Genomic DNA, 11085 nt, shown 5'->3' on the forward strand with positions numbered 1-11085 from the left:
TCAATTACCAGCAGTGACGATGCATATTTAGACGTGCTCCGGTCCTTCTGCCGAAGATGTGGGAAAGGCTAAGGAAGCTGTTTTCGATGTCTACAGCATCTCTTTCCACAACCACCACCATCTCTTCAGCATACACGAACGGCGATTTGATGGCGAAGATCTTTACCTTGGTCAAGAAGGCGGCGAAAAAACCAATTCCCTTTGTCAAGAAGGGTGTTGAGACTCTGACAATGCCTCTGGAATGTCTAAAGGTACGCGGTCACCAGAGTTTGGCAGGTAACTATTGTTGCTGACGGTCATCTAGACGGCTTCTGGATTAATCCCGGTACCGGCCCTTGGACCAGCGACGGATATTGTCCTTTCTATCTTGAAAAAAGTGGATCAGAGCCAGCAGAATACGGCGACCGCCCGTGAAATCGCAAATCTGTGCTTAAAGGCCCATGTCACTCTATCCGAGCATCTGCAGAGCGTAGAAATCACTCCTACATTATTGGACAGTATTCGGCAATTTGAAGCGTATGTCCTTCTCTACCTTACTTAGTCATTGCTTTTATATGGGTGTGCTGATAGAGATTTACATAACATCGAAAACACTGTCGAAGAGTATGAACAGAAGATGTCGATTGATCAAACGCTCTATTCTAAAATATACAGCGATGAATTGCAACGTGTCGAAAAACAGGTCAACAGTACTCTGTTGCTTTTCCAAGTAAGCAGTACAGCACTCTTCTGACTCAGATGTCCTTCTACTGATTGTTTTAGATCAAGAAGTTACTTTCGCTTGAAGAAACCTGCGCAAAGATGTCCACATCTTTACAGCACATCGTTGAACTGCTGCTTATGAACCACTCTGAAGCTGCTCCGAAGCCTGAAGAACCACTAGTAGATGTAAGTTAACCCTTCCTTACAAAAACTGAAGGAGTGCTCATGAAACCTGTAGATCGTGCGGAGAAGTCATCTCACTCTCTGTGAAGAGATCGCTCATGGTCCAGGGTATAGCATTCAAAGAGCAGAGATGCGTGGAAAGATCGTTACCATCAAAGTGTTCACAGGTTGTAAAGCAAAACCGGTACGAAACCCGTGTTCTCATTCTAGGCTGTTGGTACTAAGCCATTGCTAGACCTGGGAAGCGTCAAATATGTTGGACTTGAAAATTATGTACGTGGCACTGTTAATGTTCTGCGTGTTTTGGTTACATAGCTGCTCTGTAGGCATCCCAACGTAGCTCACCTTATCGGAGCTTCAAGGTCTGATGAGCTGGGGGCGCCGTTCTCGGTGTATGATCTTGGTGATATAATTGCGGCTTGCCTCGTGCTTGGAGTGAACGCCTAATTTACGGAATATACAGATATCAAGCACCGGTTTGAAGATGTCGTCTCGTCATGGTCGGCGTTCGATTTCGATACTCTCAGTTCTTTGTTCGACAAAATGGTGCGTATAGCAAACCCGTGATCAGTTGTTCCACATTCTTACCACTAAATCAACAGGATCACGATGTAATAGTAGGCTACAGCTGTCCGCATCGGTTTTATGTATTCATTTTCAACCAGAGCGCACGGAATCATTTGTGCGAACAAACTTGTTTGTTTGCTCAGTCTGGCGAAGTAGTAAGCACGACAGTATCCTTATTGACTCTCATAACTAAATGCCATGCTACAGGACTGTGATATTCTTTGTGATGCCCGCGGCCGATTCGTCATCTCACTTCGCCCGGAAGTGGCCAGCTCCTCAACTGCCTTGGTCTCCCCTGCGGACTATCCCAAATTTAAGCTTGTGATGAGCGATACCCGCCATAACGACGTCGTTGGTACTCCTGTTTGCTTGGCTCAGGTCCTTAGAGTAAATCGACCGATTTTTGTCTATGCTTGAATTTGTCCACTGACCGACCACTTAGACGATAAGCACGTGGATAAAGACAAAAAATCCATTCTATATTTGTTTCATATGGAAAAGGGATTAAGCCTGCGGGAGCTTGTTTGGAAGACAGCCAGTGGTTATGACACGGACGTGCGTAAAATCCCACAGAAATATGGCCTTCATACCGACTTTCCTTGGAATGCAGTGATTCAGGACTTGTTTTCAGATCGTAAGCGAAAGCCCAGGCTTTTCGTAGTAGACTACTTAGTATATGGCAAACCATGTAAACCTAAAGTGTTATGTGCAGCACTGGGTGAGGTACAAGCGTCGAATATCCACTAGCCTCGATGGGAATTTTGGGTTACGTGTCTGCTGAGCAATTCCGGAGTGATGACAGAAAGACTGTATAACTGCGTATTATTTCAAGTTCATAGCTTCAATCTTCTTCAGCCTCTTCCCCCTACACGCAAACATATTAGCGCCCAAGGTCGCACCCACATGAGGAACTTCGTTCTCTCATACTCGTACATATGACTCCGAGGGGTTGCACGCATATTATAATTTCCATGTTAAAGATATTGTGGAGCAGTTCAGTAACTCAAGTTAAATCGCACAACGCGAAGCTTACAAGCATGTCATACCGCCTCCCCAACATCCTCAGTCATGTACCGGCTCTGCCATATCGGATACTGCATTATCGTCTGCTGTACAATCTCAGCGGCTGGGTCTGGCCGGCGTGCGACGAGAGACACTGTAGGAACATCCGTGGGACCTACAAGTAGTGCTGTGGATGCGCGCTGGTGACAGGAAGGTTTCCGGAATTCGCGAGGGAGCAGGCGGAGTCTGATGTGTTTATGCTCTGAGAGGAGCAGAACGGCCTGGCTGAGACGGGCGCGTTTTAAGATCGAAGAGTTGCGGTCGGACGAGACAACTCAGTAACATCTGGGGAACTTGATTGCTGATCACTATATTTCGGAGGAAGCGCGCTGGCGTATAACTTCTGAGCAAAGCTCAAAGGTTTCTGTGGGGCAGCCAAGAGTGAACCGACATATATACCTCCCATCCATTTCAGACTTGGAGTCCAGGTTGCTGACGAAGACGACATGGAGGATGTACACGGGAGAACTGGATGAAGGGTATTGCTTAAGGCCCATATCGAAGCGTTCGAATGTAGGTGACATGAATCCTTTTCTCGTCAACATTCTTCAGCGAAAATTATCATACAGGTCGAACCAACTCCGAGTCGAATTCAAGCTCCTGCGTTCGTCGAACTCCCTTGCGCACGCTCTTTCCTTCGACCCAACTTCCAGCCTGCTTTGCAACTCGAACCCAGAACTTGTCTCGACTGCTGCGATTGAATGATCGATAAATTGCAGTAACTTCAAATATCTATTGCGTTAGAGTAGTTTCCTGTTTCTTTGTCGGGATCTCCAAGACGATTATATCGCATGCACACTTGAGTACGCAACTTGTACCACATAAGTCAGTCCTGTTAAACATTATATGTCCTGTAATACCTGGTTGGGAATAGTCTCGTAAACCAGACTCAGCGGTCCGTATGAATACATATGTCGTTCAGTGGATGTATAAATCGTCTTTCACGTTCCAGATATACTGCCCTACGGCTTCCAAGGCGACGAAGCTGGACCTCCCACTCCGGCTGTGAGGTAAACTGCGCTCCCATTTTGCGCAATGTAAAAGCAATCTTCGAGGCGCACGCCGATCTTGCCCTCGATATAAACCCCAGGCTCGTCAGAGAAAGTATGGCCTGTCTGTAGGATGACCTCGCTCCCGCCATTCAAGTATGGGTCCTCATGGATCCTCCAGACCGATCCCCATGTCCAAGACGATGCGTGAAATACTCTGCATACCCCGCAAGACCGAGGAAGAGCCTCGGAGCCTCGTCGACGCGCTTGGCGACTACACCTGCATGGGCAGTCCCAAACGCGATATTTTGGGCTGAGTGGACAAAGTTCCATATTTGGAGATGGATATCGGGGATGGTGGAGACGGGAAGAGCAAGTGTGCGTGTGACGTCGCTCCAGTAGCCGTGCAAGGAGGCGGTGCAGTCGAACAAGGCAAAGTCTTCGGGGCGGAGACTGGCGATCTGTGCCGCTTCCGTGGGGGAGAGCAGCGTTTTCTGGGCGGGATGAGATAGGGAAAAAGAGGGTTTAGAGGCACGTACCTCCGAATAAGGTTAGGCATCCGCCGTCTTTTAGTCCGGCGTCGGCGAGGGCGCGTGCGATGAGGATTACGTGCGTCGGACTCGCGCATGCCGATGTGCATTTGTTTGTGTGTTTGTCGGATGGCTAGAAGGGATGGCCTGTGTAGGATCTGTTAGTATCTCCAGAACATGAGACGAAAGCACGCGCACCTCGTTGGCACACTTGAGCAACGCCAGCTCTCCCTCTGATTTGCGTTCTCGTAGCTGTCTGATCTCTGTGGGTGCAGCAGTCACTGTAGCTTTTGGGAACGCCGTTCGCAGGCCATCGACGATAAAATGACGGATACTCCCATCTACAAACACCGTTCCTTCGGATATCAGGCAATTGCGAATACGGAACCTCATCCTCTGCCCATTCCACCCACTTCACATCAGACGGTATATGGAGCAACCTTGCACGCGTGCCTTCAAACTTGGGCGTAAGGACCGTTATCTGGGCAGAGGCATCCACGATAAGCAGCAGAGGTCTCTCGGAGAGATGCCAGTGCGAAGTCGAGACGTTGGCGTAGTACAGAGCGCTTGCACCGGGCTCAGCGATGTATGCAGAGGCATTGAGAGCAGTGAGGGTTTCACCGAGGGTAGACTAGGCGAGTGTGGAATTCGGAAGCAGGGAGTGGGCCAAGGTGTGAGCAGTGAGAAGACGTCTTGCTAACCACTTTGCTATGCAGACGCGATGGGTAAGGGTAAACTATCAAGCACGCTACCACCAACGCAAGGCAGAGAAGGTACCATCCCCTTCGTTTAGCCTGGGGCGGCGGCGACGCTTCCACCTTGCCTTCAGAACCCATGGAATAAGGAAGTCAGGTACCGGCCCGAACAACCGCCACGATATACCGCGAATACCGGACCGAGTTTGTCAACGACTCTTCTCGCTTTATGCCACCACCCCGTCTCCCCCAGAGCAACCGGAAACATTCGCCTCTGCACCCGAAAAACCAGAATGCGCAGTCGAAAAATTATGCATATAGCATCGAGGACAATTATTTTATCGTTATATTTGGCTGTCATTGTTGATTCCAGCCCGTTGCGCGTAGCTCACGACGAGGTGATTCCGTTGAAATGCAAGACAAACATTATCTGATCCTGTTACACACCATGTTGGACGTGGTATTTTCTTCGATGTGTATAAGGACCTGTACCTAAACGGTGGGAGCGAGGCATTCTCTGAGTATAGTCGGAGTTAACAACTAGAATTTTAGGGAAACTTCGCGTAGGTTACAAAAGGGCACTTCGCAGCAATCCATCCAGATGTAAATTTTAGGTCGGTAGCAGAAGCAATATATGATGTTGCCGAGTCTATCAAGCGGGAGGAATCTGACCTTGTCAGTTTTGTCAAAGCCGACTCACTCCTGGATTTCTGGTTGTCGTATCCCATCTGCAATGCTGAAATCTGGCAAGTCTGATAATGCCTCTGTTGATCTCTCTGAAGTTCCGTGAACATCATCTGGTGTTGCTGTAGATGGCTTAGCGTGCTTGAGGCCTCGAAAATCTTCTGTTGGCGTCGAAGAATCAAAACTTTTGAAGCATGTCATTCCGAATCCCTTTGTATCGGCGAGGTTTGCGTCCTATTTCATTGGCAGTGAAAGGAAGAGAACCGCAGTAAGCGTACAGAGGTGAGTCTCCCAAAAGATCTCGTTTTGCGTATTGTTCAATGGATTATAGCCACCGACGAGCTGAGAAGGTGCCACTGAACACCAAGCCTCGACTCCGCATGATGCTTCCACAAGCGTGATAGCTGGTGCAGCCACAGAGAAAATATCACAAGGGCTTAACGACGCTTCGTTGTGTAAATCTCGTGACCTCGCCCTCTCCCATAGCAGAACTGGTATCTTCAAGTCAATTCTCTTTGTGTTTGAGTATAATTGGAATTAACACCTGGAATTGTAGGGAAGCTTCCCCTAGGTCGGAGGGGTGCACTTTATATCAAGTTTAATGCTACCGCAGTGGCAGTGTTTGATTGTATTACATGTCGTAAAGGCAAGGCATGCTGCTTTCGATACACACAGCATTTTATTCCACAACCACCACCATCTCTTCAGCATACACGAACGGCCATTCGATGGCAAAGATCTTTACCTTGGTGAAGAAGGCCGCGAAAAAGCCAATTCCCTTTGTCAAGAAGAAGGGCATTGAGACTATTACAGTGCCTCTGGAATGTCTAAAAGTACGTGATCACCAGATTTCAGCAGGTAACTATTGTCGCTGACGGTCATCTAGGCGGCTGCTGGGTTAATCCCGGTACCGGCCCTTGGACCAGCGACGGATATTGTCCTTTCCATTTTGAAAAAGGTGGATCAGAGCCAGCAGAATACGGGGACCGCGCGTGAAATCGCAAATCTGTGCTTGAAGGCGCATGTCACATTATCTGAGCATCTGCAGGGCGTAGAAATCACGCCTACATTACTGGACAGCATTCGACAATTTGAAGCGTACGTCCTTCTCTACCTTACTTAGTCATTTCTTTTATCTGGGTGTGCTGATAGGGATTTACATGACGTCCAAAATACTGTCGAAGAGTATGAGCAGAAGATGACGATTGATCAAACGCTCTATTCTAAATCATACAGCGATGAATTGCAACGCGTCGAAAAACGGGTTAACAGTACTCTGTCGCTTTTCCAAGTAAGCAGCACAGCACTCTCCTGATTCGGATGTCCTTCTACCAATTGTTTTAGATTAAGAAGTTACTTTCGCTTGAAGAAACCTGCGCAAAGATGTCCACATCTTTACAGCACATCGTTGAACTGCTGCTTATGAACCGCTCCGAGGCTACTCCGAAGCCTGAAGAACCACTGGTAGATGTAAGTTAACCCTTCCTGACAAAAACTGAAGGAGTGCTCATGAAACCTGTAGATCGTGCGGAGAAGTCATATCACTCTCTGCGAAGAGATCATCAATGGTCCAGGGTATAGCCTTCAAAAAGCAGAACTGCGTGGAAAGACTGTTGCCATCAAAGTGTTCACAGGCTGTAAAGCGAAATCGGTACGAAATCCGTGTTCTCATTCTAGGCTGTCGGTGCTAAGCCATTGCTAGACCTGGGAAGCATCAAATATGTTTGACTTAAAAGTTATGTACGTGTCATTAAGATTCTACACGTTTCAGCTACATAGCTGTTCTATAGGCATCCCAACCTACCCCACCTTATCGGAGCTTCAAGTTCTGATGAGCGGGGGGCACTATTCTCGGTATACGATCTCGGTGATATAATTACCTCCTGCTGGAGTGAACGCTCAATTTACAGAATACACAGATATTAAGTTCCGGCTTGTAGATGTCATCCCGTCATGGTCGGCGATCAATTCCGATATTATTCTGTATCCTTTGCTCGACAAAATGGTGAGTATAAACGAGGCCTGTGATCAGCTGTTCCACGTTCTTACGACTGAATCAACAGTTTAAGGATATATACGTAGGCGACAGCTGTCTGTGTCATTTTTATGTACTCATTTTCGACCAGAGCGCACGGAATTATTTGTGGGAACAAACTTGTTTGTTTGCTCAGTCTGACGAATCTGTAGTAAGCATGACAGTATCCTTATTGATACTCATAACTGAATGTCATGATACAGATAGTTAATATTCTTTGTGACGCCCGCGGTCGATTCGTCGTCTTACTCTGCCCAGAAGCGGCCAGCTCCTCAACTGCCTTGGTCTATCCTGCGGACTATACCAAATTTGATTTTGTGATGGGTGACACCCGCCATAACGCTGAGGTTAGTACTCCTGTTTGCTTGGCTTGAACTGCTTGTTGACAGTGCGAATGCAGGCCGTTAGAGTAAACCACACCGCTTTTGTCTATGCTTGAATTTGTCCACTGACCGACCACTTAGACGATAAGCACGTGGATGAAGCCACAAAATACATCAAATTTTTATTTCAGATGGCACTGGGATTGAACCTGCGGGAGCTTGTTTGGCAGACAGCCAGTAGTTATGACACGGACGTACGTAAGATCTCAAAGAAATATGGCATTCATATCGACTTACCTTGGAATGCGGTGATTCAGGACTTGTTTTCAGATCATAAGCCAGAAGCCCGACCCTGGGCTTTTGATAGTAGACTACTTGGTATATGGCAACTTTCAATACTAGACATTCTTGCTGATGACGCACATTTCCTCCCGTCGTACCCTGTGCGGACGGGGCTCCTAAGAACCAGCAAAACCATCAGATATCATCATCATCCGAATAAAATTCATCCTCATCCTCCTCATCCATAGACGCCAAATTCGTAAAATCAGCCTTATACCTCACCAACCCCCCAAAGCCAAAAGCCCCCTCCTGCGAGCGATTCGTCACAAACTCGAGGTTGGCGCCAAACTCTTTGTACTTTTCGGCGAACCACTCGAGGAGCGCTTGGGGTTCTTCGGATTGTTCTATTTCGAGGCCAGTGGATCTGTCGATGAAGTTGGAGCGGTCTTTGTCTTGTTCTTTGTTGTGGTAGACGATGATGTCCTCTGCGAGGGGTGGGGGGCTAGTGGTAGAGAGCAAAGAGGGCAAGTAATAGGTTGCGAACCTCCAGAGGCATTACGAAGGATGTAACGCGTGATATCAAGGTTCCCCCATACGATTAGAGTCTCGACGGCTCCAAGTTCGAGAGCCTTGAGCGTGTCTTCGATACCAAAGCATATCCTGATTAATTTCGTCAAAGTACTTTTAAATCAACCGTTTCTCCTGCACAAACTTGACGTTCGCAAGAGACTTTGCAGCAAGTTTGATAGCCTAAAGAAACATAATCAGACACGATCCCCCACAAACCACCAAACCCACCTGGTTAAACCCACTCTCCCACCATAACTAACATCCACAACTTTAGCCGCCAACCTCAAATCGAACATATCACTCCGACTGGGCTCCGTCTTGAAATCCGCGCTTCCCGCTAACACGAGGCCCGTGACGTTGACCTCATCGTTTGTGATGAAATGCTGCACCGCTAGCACCGCCACCTCGCGCACGTAGTTGCGCCTCTTCTCATCACGAAGACGAGAGAAGCGCAGTGCGGACTGACCTCCTCAATCGTGCTTCTGGTCGACGGTGAATTTATGGATGACCTCGCGCCGAGTGTTCCGAGAGGGCTTCGGTGTGGAACTTGTCGTAGAGGTAGAGGGACCTGGAGGTCGGGTGATTAGGATGCTTTTTTCGTTTTACTGGGGGACGTACGTGTTGACAGGCTTGTGAGGCTCAAAATCGAATGAGACCTTCTTTTCCTTGCCTTCGTCTGTTAGGATCGTGCCGACGAATAGCACAAGGCCATTGGGAGGGACTCGGTGATAGAGCTTCAGTCGCTATTGGGTACTGGTGATGGCTTCCAGGACGGAGAGACGATTGACTCGTGATTTGATGTTCGATGGTGTATCGTATTCCTGCGTTAACATGCCAGACGCTCAGGATATTTGATGCTGCGGGGTGCTTAATACCACACCACGGTTACGCTGAAGAGAGGACGGACCTTTGGGGGAAGGATCAGGCTGGCCATGGGCGTTCCAACTCTGAAGAGTAGTTCAGTATCGTAAGAACAAGCAGAAAGGAAGAACGTACCCTCTAGCAGAATCAAGACTCTTGATCAGTTTCTTGATTTTCCACATCTGAATATTCTGCTCCGCCACATCTTGAGGACATCGTATATGCACTTTGTTCATGTAGAAACGAAAAACGAAAAAAAAAAGAGAAGAAGAAACGGGAAATGAGCAAGGCCAGGTGACCGCGATGATGGTAGGAAAGAGAAGAGGAAAAGGAAGGCTGCTTAAAGTAGACCTTGATCACTCTACTGATTCATCACACGGACTCGGATGGCAAACAAGCGCAAGAATGACTCTCGTGAATCCCGCAAAAGCGTGTCAAATTATCGACTGCTGATGACTATGCCATTGTAGAACTTGAAACGCATCGCAAGAGGAGACGACTCTCGGCACCGAGACCTTTCCCGATAGTCCCAGCGTCTGTCTCTGCTACAGGCCCACGCTCAGCGCACAAAGAGGGCAAGAATCTCATCTGTATAACACGCAAGACGTCGCTGGGAGCGTATATGCGGCGGTGTAAGGACCTCGCTGTGAAAGATGGGTACGTCATCTCTTTCTCCCTCCTTCCTTGCATGCTGACAGCCCGGTAGATACAAAACTCTCCATCTGAGCGCAATGGGCGCAGCGATCCCCCACCTCCTCAAGCTAGCTCTAGCTCTGCCCCCGATTCTACCGTTCGAGGTTCGGGCGGAGTATACGACGGGGACGGTGGAAGTGCGTGACGAGGTAGACGATGGGGAGGAGGATGGAGATATCACGTATGAAACGAGGGGAAAGTCGACGTTGAAGGTGGTGATGACGTTCGATACCAAATCAACAAACACAAAGGATGATACTGTGGTGGTTGCGGAACCGGAACAGGAGGGAGAGGAAGATGTTATGGAGGCTGTATGACGTGCTTATGGTGAGCTTCGTGCTGTTCGCTTTAGTTAGGTCACTGGACGGTTTCATAGTTGTAATTTTGAGTGTAACATCACGTATATTTGCCGCTAAAGCTAGGGCAAGTCAACGTTAATGGTGGTGTGATCACGTTAACCTCGAAAGTAACCCGGCTGCAAAGACACGCGGAGCCGGAAAAAGAGGAGAATAGTACCATCGGAGAGCTCGTATGATTCGTACTGTCCACTTCTGTCAAGTCACTGATGCATATTAATTCCATAGGTGCAAACCCATTTACTAAAGCCAGACTGAACGGAGCCGCAAGTGACAGGGTAACCCACCAATCCTAGGACCTCGGGTATGAACATCTGATAATACACGCGTTTATTCCGGCATGCACTAGCCTTGAAATAAAAAATCACCATTCCTAATGCCTGTCGGAGAGGGAAACGGGAACGTAAAGATGACGCATTCGTATTCTTACACTCAACCACCCCTGCAGATGCGGCTCCCCCGCCGGATGGATGGATCATTTGCGTTAGCGCTTAGCCTGCGAACAAACGGTAAGGGAAAGAACGAACAAATGAACGATCCCGGACCGTCCGGC

The 11085-nt window shown here is 48.2% G+C and overlaps 5 protein-coding genes across 5 annotated transcripts; 3 read left to right on the forward strand and 2 right to left on the reverse strand.

The window, feature by feature from the left end:
• Positions 1–86: 86 nt before the first annotated feature.
• EV420DRAFT_1642836 (uncharacterized protein) lies at positions 87–1869 on the forward strand (the record flags this gene model as incomplete). The annotated part of the gene is made up of 11 exons (XM_060477418.1): positions 87–251; positions 305–516; positions 571–709; positions 763–888; positions 941–1069; positions 1121–1158; positions 1212–1288; positions 1349–1431; positions 1488–1502; positions 1551–1607; positions 1660–1869. 11 exons carry the CDS (start codon positions 87–89, stop codon positions 1867–1869), a joined length of 1251 nt encoding a protein of 416 aa, XP_060330763.1.
• Positions 1870–3476: 1607 nt separating this feature from the next.
• Positions 3477–4869, reverse strand: EV420DRAFT_1620666 (peptidase M24; the record flags this gene model as incomplete). The annotated part of the gene is made up of 6 exons (XM_060475597.1): positions 3477–3678; positions 3729–3972; positions 4043–4122; positions 4218–4367; positions 4417–4664; positions 4735–4869. 6 exons carry the CDS (start codon positions 4867–4869, stop codon positions 3477–3479), a joined length of 1059 nt encoding a protein of 352 aa, XP_060330764.1.
• Positions 4870–6640: 1771 nt separating this feature from the next.
• Positions 6641–7418, forward strand: EV420DRAFT_1542613 (uncharacterized protein; the record flags this gene model as incomplete). The annotated part of the gene is made up of 5 exons (XM_060473168.1): positions 6641–6703; positions 6757–6882; positions 6935–7063; positions 7115–7152; positions 7203–7418. Coding segments are annotated over exons 2-5 (359 nt in total), but the record flags the coding sequence as incomplete, so codon positions are not given.
• An 829-nt stretch (positions 7419–8247) lies between these two features.
• On the reverse strand, positions 8248–9665 carry EV420DRAFT_1748009 (50S ribosomal protein L30e-like protein; the record flags this gene model as incomplete). The annotated part of the gene is made up of 8 exons (XM_060480219.1): positions 8248–8537; positions 8597–8712; positions 8747–8802; positions 8865–9088; positions 9132–9190; positions 9241–9365; positions 9530–9569; positions 9619–9665. 8 exons carry the CDS (start codon positions 9663–9665, stop codon positions 8248–8250), a joined length of 957 nt encoding a protein of 318 aa, XP_060330766.1.
• A 204-nt stretch (positions 9666–9869) lies between these two features.
• EV420DRAFT_1642840 (uncharacterized protein) lies at positions 9870–10493 on the forward strand (the record flags this gene model as incomplete). The annotated part of the gene is made up of 3 exons (XM_060477419.1): positions 9870–9897; positions 9954–10140; positions 10190–10493. The coding sequence occupies 3 exons, from the start codon at positions 9870–9872 to the stop codon at positions 10491–10493; spliced, it is 519 nt and encodes a 172-aa protein (XP_060330767.1).
• Between the last annotated feature and the right edge of the window lie 592 nt (positions 10494–11085).

This window comes from Desarmillaria tabescens (genome assembly GCF_030435595.1).
Source record: "Desarmillaria tabescens strain CCBAS 213 chromosome Unknown EV420scaffold_17, whole genome shotgun sequence".
In the NCBI taxonomy this organism is placed as follows: domain Eukaryota; kingdom Fungi; phylum Basidiomycota; class Agaricomycetes; order Agaricales; family Physalacriaceae; genus Desarmillaria; species Desarmillaria tabescens.